Here is a 16,324-nt window from a genome sequence, read left to right as displayed (position 1 = left end):
TTTCCTATACAATTTTTCTGGGTGCTTATGGTAAAAAGATCTCAGAAATCCTAGTCCTAGGGCCAGGGACGTAGTCCAGTGGCAGAGGCTTTTCCATCATGCTCAAAGCTCTGGGTTTAATGCCTAGGACTGAAAACAAACAACAAAAAAAAAATCCTAGTCCTAATAGCTGTGCTGTGGCCCTAATCCCCAATATGATACGCATTTGGTTGCTTCATCTTGATAATATTAACGTTTTGGATATCAGTTGGTCTATAAACTAAGATAGGAATCCTTACAATTTGCTTTCAGTGATCCAAGAGTAAATTTCCCACACTGAGGATCTCTTACTTGTGGAATTCATTAACAATGACAATGGCAATTTCCTTCCCTCTTCCCTCTGCCACCAACAGTTGAGACTCATCAGCTCCTGCACCAGCCATCGACTCAGAACAGGTGGTCAGGCCTCTTATCCAGGCCTCTTCTCTGCTGATTTTTATAGCATTATACCAGATTTTACATAACTTCCAACTGGATCTCATATTAGTTTCAGTTGATTATTTCATCTTGCCAGGAGCTGTGATCTGAGGCTACTATATAGCTTCCAATTTGATATCTTGGAATATGAATAACTGTATTATGTGATGCTTTATTCTATCAAAAATGATATTTAACAGTGAAAGTAAAGGGTAATAGGTAAGGATAATATGGACACATGTACACTATTTTGTGATACTTTGGAATCATTTTTGCCACAGTCATTTATAGTTGGCGTTGACTGTGAGGAAATCACTGAAATGAAGAGCATGTGAATTGCTATTAGAAGATACCAAATGAGTGCTGGGATACAGCTCAGTGATAGAGCATACTTAGCATAGAGCATACTTAGCATTCATGAGGCCCTGGGTTCAATCCCTAGCACCAAAATAAATTAAATAAATAAAATGAAAAAAGGATTCCAAATAACTTTCTTTTTTGTAAAACACTACCTAATCCTGATTTTTAAAATAAACCAATAAGAGAGCAGAGATTTTCAATGGCATCCTTCCATAACAAGACTATTTCTCTTTCTTTAACAGCATGTCAGGAATGAACCAGGAGCTCTGAGAGAACTGAATTCTTTGGGAGAAAACCTTCAGAGGTAGACTTCAAGGGTATCATTTACAACAAAGTCTCCTTTAGTAAAACTGCCCATAATTCTCAGCCTGTAACAGTAAAAAAAAAAAATGTAGATTTATGTTCTTAGAGCCAAAAGCAATATTGACAGGGATAAAATTCTACTGCAATAAATATGGATCAATTATAAAGGAGCACTGTAAACAAGTTTTAATTTAGAATTTCAATTCTGCTATCAACAAGGATAACAATGTTATCAGCAATGTTAAGGAGGTAGTGTTAACCAAACCTTAAATGAGAACAATTAGGAAAGTTGGAAGAAATGCAAAACTCATGTGTGTGAAGGCACAGGAAAACTCACAGGGCAGTGAGGAATTGTAGAGAAGCTCCCGGAGCAAAGGAATACCCTGAGAGAACAACAGGATGTAGGTTACTCTTCCAGAACCATATGGTGATTCTTTTAAAAATGCCTAAGAAGTTAAAAATGAGGAGACCTAGATTCAAGAGCAAGGAAGACAAAACAGGAGTTCAGGACTTACTGAAGATGAAAAAAAAAAAATTCTAGTAGACTCTCTGGGTTTACACCCTAGAATGTAGATGCAAGAACCAACCTCGCAAAGACTGAAGCCTGGCTTCTTATTTTTTTAATTCCTACATGGATTAAGGTAATTTGTTATTGCTGGTGTTCATAGGCTGGCTTTTGATCAGAAACAAATATAAAATAGGAGTAATAGTATTTTCAATACCCTCAGATTATCACTGCAATTTTTTATATGCATTGTTTGAAATGAACTACAAAACCATCAGTCTAAGAAGGAACATGTGAAAATGCCATGTGACTGAAAATTGAGAGGAAAAATCAAAAATAGAAACAGAAGCATAAAATATCACAAGGATGGAGTCATCAGATATAAAATTATTCTTATTGATGTATTTGAGAAATTTTAGGACAAACTTGAGATCTATATAAATTCTAAAAGTAAAAAATACAGTATCTGAAACTTTAAAACCAATTGTATTCCCTGTATTTCATATTCTTTTCTATAATTCTGGAACGAACAACAAATAGATACAATGAGAGAATCTATTACTAACTATCAGTCAACAGAAAATAGTCTGAAGCCCAGAAAGAAAATAACAGAAATTATAGAAAAGAATATGAAATATAGGGACTACAATGTTTTTTGTTTGTTTGTTTGTTTTCTGTTTGTTTGCTTTTTTTTAATCTTCACACTATTAACATTTTGGGGCCCAGACAATTTTTTTTTTGTCTTGGGGGGCTGTCCTATGCATTTTAGGATACTTAACAGCATTCCTTTCCCAATTGGACTCTTCCCAATAAATATCATTACCACCTTCTTCTCCAGTTAGACAACCAAAAAATGTCTGAAGACACTGAAAAATATCCCCTCAGGGACTGTACTGCTTCTAGGTGAGAATCACTGGGATAAAGTGACAAACTATGACCAATTCATAACTGCAATCCCAAAGGATAAAAGCAGAATGAAACAGAAGCCATATTTAAAGTAAATAATTGGTGACAATTTTCCAAAACTTATGAAAAAAAAACAAGTAATAGACTCAAGAAGTATTATGAATCCCAAGTAGGAAAAAAAATGCCCTATGTACAGCATAGTAAGACTGTTAGAAACCAAATATCAAAAGTAAAATTTAAAAGCAGACAAAAAAAAAAAAAACCGAGAGTAACCCTGAGGGAACAAAAACAAGGTGTACAGCTGACCCCTAGAAAGTCAATGGAAGTCGGAAAACAATGGGGTAGTACCTCAAAGTGCTGAAAGGAATCACTGTCAACCCAGAGTCTGTATCTCTAAATTATTAAAAATGATAGCAGCAACACTAAAAAAAAAGATAGCAGTATAAATATATTTTGAAAAAAAAAGCAAATAAAGAGAGATCTTGCTATTCCCAGGCCCACACAAAAGAAAACACTAAAGGGTAGAAGGAAAAAGATTTCAGATGAAAGTTAGAAGATATAGGAAGGGGGCTGGGGATGTGGCTCAAGCGGTAATGCGCTGGGCCGCTGGGCTCGATCCTCAGCACCATAAAAAAATAAAGATGTTGTATCCACTGAAAACTGAAAAATAAATATTAAAAATATTCTCTCTCTCTCTTTCTCTCTCTCTCTCTCTCTCAAAAAAAAAAAAAAAGATATAGGAAGGGACAAAAGTAGCCAAAATTTAAATGTTTGGATAAATATAAAAGGATATGCTAATGTATAAAATAGTGATAATCTGTATTACAGAGTTTAAAAAAAGATACAAATAAAATATATGACAATAATTGCACAAAAGTTAGAATTATGGGGTTGGAATGGAAATGGAAATGAAGTGATCTTAAGTCCTCATATTATACAGAAAGTTATAACGTAGTGTTTCATTATTCAAGGATTCCTGCTATAATCTCTAAGCCACTACAAGAAGAATGTATGACTCACAGGCTAGAAGAAAGTAAAACTGGAATCATATCAAATGAGTAGTTCATGCAGAAGAATGTAAGAGAGGAGAAAAAATGAATGGAGAAGAGACAGGGCAAAAGCAAGCAAATACTGAAGGATAGATTTAAACCTAACGATATCAGTAATCACATTAAAGATCGACAAAGACAAAGATGATCAAACTAAAGCTTTAAAAAAATCCATCTATTTGAATGTTCTCTCTGATATGTGGATGTTGACACACAATAATGGGGGAACAGCAGTTCATTGGATTAGACAAAGGTGAACAAAGGGAAGGGAAGGGATGGGAAGAGGAAAAAGAGTAGGATGAATCAGACGTTAACTTTCCTAAGTACATATATGATATACAATACCAGTGAAACTTCATATCATGTGCAACCACAAGAATGGGAAGTTACACTCCATGTATGTATAATTTGTCAAAGTACACTCTACTATCATGTTTATCTAAAAAGAACAAATAAGGAATTTTTTAAAAAAGAAAAATACATCTTCACACTGCTAACAAGTGAACAATAAAACAATTCTAGATGATTTCTAAATTTACAAAGGAATAGGTATTGAACAGAAAGTGAAGGTGGAAGTTATACAATAACGGGGAAAAACAATTTGATTTTAAAACTTGCAGTTGTTTACAACTTGGCCTATCTGCATCACTTTAAAATTAATGCCTGTTAATATTGATTAAGGCACTATACATGGTTTCTCACCATTTTAATTTTTAAATATTTCTCTACACATCCATAAACATGAAGAAAAGACAGCACAGCTGCACCAGAACACCTTGGGCAAGGGTGATCTGGATGATCCACACACCCATTCTTTTTTTTAATTTACTTTGGTTCAGGATATAAAACATATACTTCTTTTGTAAATTTTAAGAAATGTTACTTTTCATAACATTATTAGGTCTGGTTTCTAGTTCTGCACGTAATGAGCTAGGAAGCTACCACTGTGTCCTAACAAGAAGTAAAAGCTGAACAGACTGAAAAAAAAAAATCAATAGCTCTTCTTAGACCCCCGAAAGGGGATTTCACAGGGCACACAGCTGCCCCCAGTGCTGGAGAAACAGGTGATTACAGGGAGCCACTGTTCACAACAGAGACTCAGAGCAAAAACCACTGTGGAAACCAGTGTGTGTGTGTGGGGGGGGGGCCAGGAAATCCTTCTGGTAATTAATGAATTGCTAAAAGTCCAATGCAGTCAACTCTGAGAGTTAAAAACTGCAGAGAGACTTAGTCATAGAGGGGCCCCATGGTATTGTAGGATTTACCTCCAGGACCCTGACTAGGTTTCCTCCAGTAAAGATCAAAGAAAAATCCCCTTTGTGTCTTAGCAGGGAAGGGCCAAAGGAGCCATTTTGAAATACACCAGACTACTCTACTCTAAACAAAGCCTGCTCTGAGGAAGAATAAATTCACCTGTCTCTAAACTGTTGATTTCTTGTCAAAGCCTAACTTGCCTGAGGAAAGGAAAATACCAACTGAAGTCTGTGTTAGCCACCATGTCCGAGGATGGAGAAAATTACTGAGAAACACTTGTAAGTGTCACAGTCCAGAGGCTTAGGCAAACCACTGAGACCTGATTGACCTCAGGACACAGAGCACTTCCCTTCTCAGATACAGCAACAGATACAATTTGAGGAGACAGAGGAAGCATCAGAAACAGATATGACAGGAATTTTGGAATGATCAGACCAGGAATTTAAAACAATTCTGATGAATATACTAAGGGCTGTAGTGGATAAAGTAGAAAGCATGCAAGAATATATGGGTGATGGGAATTCTAAAAAGGAACCAAAAAATAATGCTAGAAATCACAAACATGGTAACAGAAATGTAGAATGCCTTTTATGGGCTTATAATGTGCTAGACATATGTGAGGAAAGAAATCTCTAAGCTTCAGGATATATCAATAGAAATTCTGAAAACAAAAACAAAAAGAGAACAAATACAGTAACAAAAAAAAAGGAACAGAATATCCAAGGACTGTAGGACAAGAAAACAAATCACGTATACATAATGGAAGTACCAGAAAGAGAAAGGAACAGAATACTTGAAACAACAATGACCCACAATTCCCCCAAGTTCTTGTCAATCACCAAACCATAGACAATAACTGCAGGGAAGATGAAGTAGGATAAACTGCCAATCAAATAAAAACTATACATCTACATGTATGATTTTCAAACTAGAGAAAATTAAAAAATAGAGACAAAATTCTGGAAGAAGCCAGAAGGAAAAAAAGACCTTATCTATAGAGAAGAAAAAAAAAAAAAAGATAATTACATTCAACTTCTCAGAAACTCGGCAAGCAAGAAGATTGGAGTGGATATTTAAAATGTTGAGAGGAAAAAGCAACAACAACAAAACCCGCCAAACTGGATTTCTGTACCCTGAGAAATTATCCTTCAAAAGTGAAGAAGAGCTGGGCACCTATATTCCCAGTGACTCTGGAGTCTGAGGCTATAAGATTACAAATTGGAGGCCACCCTGGACCACTTAGCAAGACTCTGCCAATAAATAAATAAATAACTGGAGATGTAGCTCAGTGGTAAAGTATTGGTTATAATCCCCCCAACAAACAAACAAACAGAAAATAAACACATTTATAAACAAACAAAGGTGAACCCATACAAACAAAAGTTGAGGAAATTTGTTGCCAGATATCCTTCATTTCAGAAAATCTTAGAAGAAGTTCTTTAGAGAGAAATAAAATGAGTAGATTTGAGGTCAGAAACTCAAATTTACAAAAAGGAAGACTGCAAAAAAATGTATAAGATACAAATATTTGTTTTTCTTATTCTTAAATTGGCTAGCAATCATGTATTTGGTTATGTATACAGGACTATTTTGTTACTATAATGTAATCACACTATCTATGAAGTGGTAACAATGCAATAAATGGAGAAAAACATACCAAGCCAACAATTATCAAAAGAGTAGAACTTGGGTTAGTTGAATGAGTATTGCAAACTCTAGGGAAATCACTGAAAATGTGAAAAACAGAAATTAAAAAAAAGTATAAGTGATATACCAAGAAATAAAAGGGAATCATGTAGAATGCTCATATCCAGCCCAAAAAGGCAGAAGAGTAGAAGAACAGGAATAAAGGTTAAGGACAACAAATAGAAAACAATAAAAAATGTGGTAGATAATAAGCCAACAGTATCAATAATCACTTGGAATTTCAATGACCTAAATGCACCAATTAAAAAACATAAATCATTGAAGTGGACCAAAAAGAACAAGACCCAAATTTACATTGTCTACAAAGCCCCACATTAAATACAAAGGCACATTCAGATTAATTAATGAAGGAAAGCATATCTTGCCAACACTAATTTAAGAATGCTATACTGATTTCAGATACAGAGGCCTTCAAAGGGTCATTACAAAGGGGCCTAATTTTCTAAGAAAATGTCAAAATCCTTAACATGTATGTATCTAACAAGAGGATGTAAAATTATATGAGGCAAAAACTAACAATTTCAGGGAGAAATAGATGAATCTACTATCATAGTTGGAGATTTCAATACAAGTTTACTAAAAATGGACAGATGCAGCAGGCAGAAAATCATTAAGAACACAGCTGAACTCAACATCATTAAACAACTGGCTATAATCAATATCTATAGACCATTTCATCAAATAGCAGAACTGCATTTTTCAAGATCACATGGTCCATTCGACAAAACAGAACACATTCTAGGCCACAAAGCATTGTTTAACAAGAATAGTGATCATACAGTGTATACTCTAAGTTCTCAATAAACTAGAAATCAATAACTCAAAGATAGCTGGAAATTCCAAGACATATAGAGATCAAAACTTCTAAACACACAGGTCAAAGAAAAAAATCTCAAGAATTAATATTGTGAACTAACTGAAATAAAGACATAACTTATCAAAATTTGTGAGAACTAGTAGAAACAGTGCTTAGAGGAAATTTTAGAACACAGAATGAACATCTCAGGAAAGAAAAATCTAAAATCAATAAAATCTAAAGTCTAAGTTTCTACCTTAGCAGGGAAGACCACAAATCTGAAGTAAACAATAGAAATATTTATAACTGAAATCAATGAAATGGAAAACAGAAAATCAATAGGTAAAATGAACTGAAATAAAACCTGATTCTTTGAAGCCACACTAACCAAAAACTAGAGAGGATATACATTACCAATATTAGAACTGAAAAAACAGTACAACACTGTAGATCCAATGGATATTAAAATAATATGTAAAAATACTATGAACAACTCTATGTTCACAAACTTGAAAACCTACATGAAATTCATAATTCTTTGAAAGACATAATGTGCCAAAGTTCACACACATAAAAATAGGCAATCTGGGCAGACCTATATTTATGAAATAAATTGAATCGATAATTAATAATATTCCAAAAAGGAAAGCATCGGACCCAAATGGGTTCCCTGGCAAATTCTACTAAACATTTAAAGGTAGAAAATATAACAATTCTCTACAATCTCTTTCAAATGGCAGAAGCAGAGGGACTACATATTAAATCATTCTATGAGGCCAGTATTACCCTAATGACAAAATCAGACAGAGACACTATAAGAAATGAGGACTACACGCTCATGAACAGATAAAATCCTCAACACAATATGAGCAAACTGAATCCAACAATGAATAAATATAATTATACACCACAGCCAAAGGGATTTATTCCAGATATGCAAGGCTCACTCAACATTCAAATAGTAATGTTATCCATCCCATGAACCAGCTAAAAAAGAGAAATCATATAATCATATCAACTGATGCAGAAAAATAGATGCATTTCACAAAATAAACATTGATTAACAAAAACAACCAAAAAAATCAGTAAAGTAAAAATATAGGAGAACATCCTCAACTTGATAAAGAAAATCTACAAAAATCCAGCAACTAGATACACATTTAATGGTAAGAAATTCAAACTTTTCCACTAAGATCAAGAACAAGGCAAGAACATGCCCCTCTGATCACTTCTTTTCAATATCATACTGGAATTACAGCTAATGCAATAAGATAAAAAGGAAATAAATATATACAAATTGGGGGGGATAAAATTGCATTATTGCCAATGTCATAATTGTCGATGTAGAAAATCTGAAAGAATTAACAAATTAAAAACTCTCCTGGAGCTAATAAGCCATTACATCAAGGTTGGTGGACACAAGGTTAATATGTAAAATCTAATCACTTTCCTATGTACCAGCAATGAACAAAAGAACTTGAAATTTAAAACATAACATAATTTAAGCCTGCCAAAAGTAGATACCTGGGTTTAAATCTTTAAAAAAATGATGTACAAAAGTCTGTATCAGGAAAACTGCAAAACTCTGGTGGAAGATATAAAAGAACTAAATAAATGGAGAACAATTCGATTTTCACAAACTCAATATTGTCAAGATGTCAATTCTTCCCGTCTTGTGCTATATAGATTACACTGTAATCCCAACCAAAATTCCACTGATATTTTGTAGATACTGACATATTGATTCTTAAGCTTATATGAACGAGCAAAAGACCCAGAACAGTCAATAAAATATTGAAGGAGAACAAATTTGAAGGAATAATACTATCCAACTTTGGATTTACTAGAAAACCACAATGGTCTTGACAGCATAGTGTTGGTGAAAGACAAATAGATCAATGGAACAGAATAAAGAACCCAAAATAGACCCATGTGAAAATATTCAACTGATAGGCCTTTAAACAAATGATACAACAGCTAGACTTCTATGTGCGCGTACACACACACACACACACACACACACACAAAGAATGAATGAATGAGTCAAATGACACAGACCTTCACAAAATAAATCTTCAAAATTTATCAGATTGAAATGTAGAATGCAAAACTATACATGTCCTGGGATATAACACAGGAGAAATACCTAGTTGACCTTGGGTATGGTGATGACATTTTATCCACAACACCAAAGGTATGATCCATTAAAGAACAGTCAATAAGATGGACTTCATCAAAATTAAAAAAAAAAAAAAAACTTCTGCTAAGTGAAAAACATTGTCAAGAGAATGAGAAGACAAGCCAAACACTGGGAGAAAATATTTGCAAAAGACACATCTGGTAAAGAAATGTTATTCAAATATATATATTTCTCATAAAATTTAATAAGAAATAAACATGCTGACTCAAAACTGGGTCAAAAATCTGAATGGATACCTTGCCAAAGAGATACAGATGGCATATAAACCTAAAGATGTTCTACACCATATGTCATAGGGGAAACACAAAGTAAAATAACAATGAGATATCACTACATTCCTATGGGAATGGACAAAATCTAGAACAGTGACAATATCAAATGCTCCTGAGGATGGGGAGCAATAGGAACTCTCATTTATTGTTGGTGGAACTACAAAATGGTACAGCTACTTTGGAATACAGTCGAATAGTTTATCACAAAAGTAAATATACTCTTACCATTCATTCCAGTCATTGTCCTTCTTGATATTTACCCAAAGGATTTGAAAACTTAAATCCACATAAAAACATGATTATAGATGTTTATAACAGCTTCATTACTTATTTGTTAATAATTTCCAATTTTTTGAAGCAAATAAAGTGCCTTTCACTATATGAAAGGATGAACTATGATTTATCCATAATATAATATTATTCAGTGCTAAACAGAAATAAGCTATCAAGTCATAGAAAATGGAGAATTTAAAATGCATATTGATGATGAAAAAGGCAATTTGAAAAGGCTACATACAGTATGAATTCAGATATGTGACATCCTGGGAAAGGCAAAATTATGCAGATAGTAAAAAGGTAATCAGCAGCTGCCAGGGGTTGGAGTAGAGGATAGAGATGTAAAGGCATAGCACAGAGGGTTTTTAGAGCAGCAAAAGCACTCTTCTGTACAACACTATAGTGGTGGAAACTTACCATTCTATCTTTGTCCAAGTCCATAAATATGCATATCACCATCAGTGAAACCCCAATGTGAGCTCTAAACTTTGGGTGATAATGACATGTCAATATAGGTTCACTGAATGTAACAAGTGTACCACTGGTGGGGGATGTTGATAAAGAAGGCTATGCATGTGTGGGCATGGAGTTATATGGGAAACCTCTGTACCATCCTCTTAAATTTGCTATAAACCCAAAACTGCTAGGGAAAAAAAGTGTGGAAAAATAACTTTACTGGGATAATTTCCAGATTTTCCTTAGGCATTTGTTCTCAGAATGTGTTCTATAAGTGTAATCTTTATAAATAATATGGGATAATATTTAGAGTTATAGCATTTTTAAATAGTAGTGAGTAAATGCAAAATCATAAATCTGATGAGCCTGAGCACAGGGCCACCAAGGGGAGTTCAGAGGAAACACAAGCCTCTAGGATACTGGGTTCCACAACTTTGCTGCCTTCTGCATTTAGGTAAACTCTACATGTTTGATCACTACTGTCCTGTGATTAAAACTTCCAAAAAGTGGACCTGCAATCCAAAATCTATAAAAATTCCAAAAATCATTTGTGCATAATTATGTGTTTTATATTTGTGCCTAATTATATATTGATTCATATTATTCATCTTAAACAACCTTGCCTTCTGGACATGATTTCATAACTATGCACATTTATTTTATGCAAATCAGCTCTTACAATGGCCTTTAGATGTATGTGTCCAGGTGACTGACCAAATGGCAAGAATAAAGGAGAAATATTATGAAAATTGTTGGCAGTTTAGAATCTTCCATTTGCAACAATTCAAAATGATTTCTTATGTACTATCTCATTCCCAGCCCAGTGACAAGCCCATGAGGTTAATAAATTAATAATCATCATAAGTCAGAGTGTATGCATTTAGGAATAATTGAGGTACTTTCACTTAACAAATGTTTCCCTCTCTCCACATTCCCACAAGTATCATTTTAAGTTTGACCTTGCTGTTGTTTCAGTTTGTCCCCAAAAGTTCAAGTGTTGGAATTTAAATTCCTCAGTGCACCAGTATTAGGAGGTGAGGGCTAGTGGGAGGTAGTTGAGTCATGGAGACAGAGCACTCATGAGTGGATTAATGCCTTTCTTTGGATACTCTGTATGCTTTCTTTGGATACATTCTCATGAGACTGATTAGTTACCCGAAGAATAGGTTGTTCTAAATAAGGTCACCTTTGGTATTTTGCCTCTTCTGTGTGTGTCTATTTGCCCTTCTGCTTTCCACCACAGATTAAAGCAATACAAGGCTCTCATCAGAAACTGAGTAGATGCCAGCACCATATCCTTTGACTACCCAGCCTCCAAATTCAAGAACCAAACTAAACCTCTTATAAAGTACCCAGTCTCAGTATTTCAATTTAGCAACAGAAAACAGACTAAAAAAGACCCATCCTCATCTCTGACATACATTCCTCCTTCCTCTCCAACCTATCCCACACACAATGCTCTCAGTATCATCTAAACACAGATCTGATTACTTCCCTCCCCTACTCAGGAATTCACCTTCCCACTCTGTACCTAGTGCTTTATCAAGCACCTATTGACTAGAGCAAACCACAGTGGGTAAATCAATTCCTTTGAAGACTCTTGTTTTGTCCTCAAAACATATGCACATTTTTTTACTGTAATCTATAATTTACACTTGTTACATTTAATAAAAATGTCACAGTTTAGATTGTTTTCATTTCTAGGAAAACATGCTACAGCAAGCTGGTCTTTCAGCTTCATGAAATGCTTGGCATGCCACTTCCTCCTGTTCTCTTAGGTACCCAGACTAGAGCCCAGTGTGAACTCTGCAGAAGCATTCAAGACACCTCACATATTAACACTTCTACCAAAGAAAAATCATAACTTCCATCTTGCTAGGTGTTTTCTCTAACACAAAATAAAAGGATCAGTAAAACTGTCAGTAACCAGGTATCCCTCTTTTAGAACTTCTCAAAACTCAGCACCACATAAAAATAAATAAATAAAGGTATCATGTCCAACTACAATAAATAAGACCACCCAGGAATCAGGAGCCCACCTTGTTGAAATGTGTGCCTCCTTCTCTGCATTTTTCCTCTCTCTGTTCTCATTACCTGGAAAGCCATTCCTACTTTCTCCAACTGGCAAACTCCACTCACCTTTAGAAAGCCAGTCACTTCCTTTTTGAAACCATTTTCAGCCACTATAGTTGGAAATAATTGTTTTCCTTATGAAGATCTGCAGCACTTGGTATATTATGTTAAATTTCATCAATACAGTAAGCTTGGATTTACTTTTTTAGTATCTCAAGCCAGATAATGAGATCACTGAAAATAGAAATTATCTCTTGCTCATCTGTAAATTAACAGAATCTAGCAAAGTTCATATTATTAGCCCAATAAATGTGTAGAATAAATTGACAAAAGAATAAATGATCTTTAATGAAAATAAAATATGTAAAAACATACACCATTTCCCTAGCTCTCTAAGAATTCCTTGCCGACAAAAAGTGGAACAATAATAGGGCGGGGCGGGGGGAAATGACTATGGTCTAGAATAGCCCAGTGAGATGGGTAAATGACCCCTAGAGTTGAATTTGTAAAGAGAATCCTTATCAGCCAAGATTTTGCCACATAATTCCCTTATGAGGACCATAGTGTCTCTGTCCAGGGTGCTGAGATTTCAGCTGGAAAAACCTGATTTTGTTTCTTAACAAGGCAGAGCCAAGCAGAACTAGAATACAAATAATTGCATATTTCCTTGTCTCATATAGAGACTTCTTTCTCATCCAGGATGTTAGGACAATCATATTCAATTTGTTACAGTTCATTCAGTTTAAGTAGATTATGCTGACTTTGTTCCACAAAATAAGTTACCCAGTCCAAAGGAGGCTGCAGATTTAGAAAGAAGGACCTGTGAGTTAGATGTGGGTTTTCCTCACTACCCTTTCTCTAATCACTGTGTGACCTTAGGCAGGCTACCACACCTTTCTAGGCATGGACTTCCTGCCCTGTAAATACTTCTGTGATTAAGATAGAGCAAATCTTCAGTGAATCATGTGTGTCAAGAACTTTCACTTTTTTAATCCTCTCAAAATCCTGTGAAGTGGATATTATTATTCTCATTTTACACATGAGAAAACAGGGCTTATAAAGCTAAAGTACTTTTCTCAAGGCCACTCCACAAACACGCAGCATTGCCTGGTTGGGAAGTTCAATCCATTCACAGCTAGATCCACGGCCAAGGTGACTTTAAGACTTTCTCCGATTGCCCCTTCCATGACCTCTAGCTGCTGATGGTCATCTTCATATGTTTTATAACACTGGAATGGTCAGGGTACACAGTGCTTATGATTTTTTATTTTAACTTTTAAAAAAAATGACAATTTTTAGAATTTTTCTCATCATTAATGCTAACTACGCTTTCACTTCTTCTAAGGTCAAATGCCTCATATTAATCACATTCCTCAAAGAGTCTCTTACAGAGGCAGGGATACCCAGGATAAAAAGCTTATAGCTTCTCTGTGAGTGAGCAGTCTCCCATAGCCTTGGAAGGCCTGCTTCACTTGCTCACACATGTTCCTCAGCAAAGTAGCTGCTACACCATCACATCCTATCCAGACAGCATGAGGGCAACCCCATAAAAGGCTGCTGTGGAACATACAGTGAGGTAGCCTGGCCAGAGCAGATCCTGAGCAAGTAGGGAAAGGGGGACTGACTTCCCTTTCTCACCCTATCATGTACCATTTGTGGAGTATACTAGCTCAACTGCCTGGCCCTTCCTCATGTCATTTTTCTATGAAAATGACTACAGAATGTGCACAGTGTGGGGTCTCTTAAAGTTATCTCCACATTCTTAAACTACTTACAATAACCCATGAATTGCTAAAATATCCATTCTATTTACAGGAAAGTCAAGACTCAGGAGACTCAAGAAATTTACCTAAAATCAACAACCCAGAGACCAACAAAGCCCAAAGGCACCAAAATCCCAAGAACAAATCCTGAGCTCCTTAAAGTAACACAGGAGCTGTTTTATAAAGCAGTACATCTTACAAATGCCCTGGAGTCTCTATGCCTCTTCCACCCCAAATCCTCTGCACCTCCATTGCCCTGTGACCTAGAACTTCTTTTTCAGTTTGTTTCCCTAACTTGAAATCCCTATCCTCTCTCCTTCCCTGTAGCCTGTGCTCCATAAACAGCAACTAACTCATAAACCAGTAATCCAGGTGACAGTAGCTATCTTCCCCTACATCTCTCAAGATAACTTTTCCACATCATCACACATACATTCAATATCTAAAACAGGATTCTTTCTGTAGGAAGAAGTACACATTTGACACACATGTAATATCAGAAGGAAGTCATTTGTCACTGCAATTTTAACTAGATTAAATGACAAACACGTATCAGCATGGCCATGTGGGTAACTATTTGCAGGATTATGAAATGTCACTATCATCTTATGCCACTCTTCCTGAAACCTTCTGGTGGCTTTTAGCACTTTCTACCTGGAGTTGTGGCTAACTTGCACACCTCTTTGTTATGGCATCATTTCCTCTCCATGAATATCATTATTCCTTTGCCCCACCCTACCCTAATCCAGGCACTCCAGAACAGAATCCGATGCCTTGTGTGGACCAGACATGCAAACCCATTCATAATGAATCAAACATTTTGCAAAAGTATCAGTACTCTATGAAGGATATACCAATGCATATTGAATATTCAAAGCAGTCTAGAAGAAAAAACAAGAGGACAGTGCACAGATTTGCCAAGTGAAGTGGGCACTGGTAAGGCTGCAAAGCAAGAGTTCAATAAGAGCTGGAAGCAGCTGCCTGAAGGGACAGACAAGTGGATCTCTGGTGTGGAGCCTTGAGTTCTCCGAGGAAGACTGCCAGAGGAAGATCCACCAGAAAGGTAAAAAAAAAAATCTCCATTACTCAAATGGGAGGGGAGTCCAAACATCCACAGCTCGCCCTATGACAAACCTACACACTAGTAGCAGCAGCAAAGCCTAGAACTGATTAAATTGACACCGAATGAGACCATTCGCACACTGTTCTTGCTACTGATTCCTAACATGGAATACTTTCGCCCTGAGTTTCTAAGCTGAGGGAAAGGTGAGACCCAAAGTACTCATGCACAGGTGGCCTGGGCGATGAAAAAACAGCTTCACCCGGTCCCTCCACAACAGGCGGGGAGACCAAGGTAGCCCGAGGCAAACTGGAGTCCTGGTCAGACTGCGGGCTGCCTCGTCCGCGACCAGCTAGGAAGTCCGGGCCAAGCTACACTGCTTGGCAGTCCCTGTGCTGCCACAGCCCCTAGGAGTTGGCGGCAGGGAGACGGCATCCCTGCAGCCGGCGCTGGGACTCACCACGTCCATGATCTGCAGAAGGCTTAGAGAGAAGTAGACTGTGAGCGGCTGGGAGTCGTTGGCTACGGGCCTCTCCAACGGGTTGTAGTTCTTGACCAGCTCCTTGTAGAGCTTCCTCTGGAACTCGCCTTGCAGAGACACTTAGGAAGAAAAGAGCACCGGCAAGCTGCTCAGGAAAGGCCAGCGGAGAGATCCCCCACGTCCCCCCCCCTTCCTTTTCCCTCCTGCCCCGCTGCTCGCGACCCCTGCCGCTCAACCATGCAGCCCAGAACTGCAGCCCCGGCAGCGCCCTGCTGCCCCTCTCTGGCGGGGATACCCAACCTGGCCCCCGAGCGGAGCGCAAAGAGCCGCCCGGGATCCCGCGGAAGAGTGGAGGACAGGAAGACGCGTCGGCTTTACCTTGCAGGAGCGACGCGACCAGCGCCAGC

General features: G+C 36.8%; 1 protein-coding gene across 4 annotated transcripts in view; it reads right to left on the bottom strand.

Moving 5' to 3' along the window:
- LOC107148489 (CHRNA7-FAM7A fusion protein) overlaps positions 1 to 16,033 on the bottom strand; it is a 109,020-nt gene extending 92,987 nt beyond the window's left edge. For 2 of the 4 annotated variants that reach the window (XM_048790400.1, XM_048790402.1), the window contains exon 1: positions 15,897 to 15,982. Coding sequence is in view for 1 of the 4 variants with exons in the window: in XM_048790403.1 (XP_048646360.1) it covers positions 15,897 to 15,905 (9 nt within the window). In the remaining 3 variants the exon portion in view is untranslated. Of the gene's footprint in view, positions 1 to 15,896 lie in introns of all 4 variants that reach the window. The other 2 variants (XM_048790403.1, XM_015493158.2) reach the window with 2 other exon arrangements.
- Positions 16,034 to 16,324: the final 291 nt, after the last annotated feature.

The sequence above is a fragment of the Marmota marmota genome, unplaced genomic scaffold (genome assembly GCF_001458135.2).
Source record: "Marmota marmota marmota unplaced genomic scaffold, marMar, whole genome shotgun sequence".
Classification (NCBI taxonomy): Eukaryota; Metazoa; Chordata; class Mammalia; order Rodentia; family Sciuridae; genus Marmota; species Marmota marmota.
The sequence above is the reverse complement of the archived record's forward strand: the minus strand, read 5'-3'. Positions and strand labels throughout refer to the sequence as shown.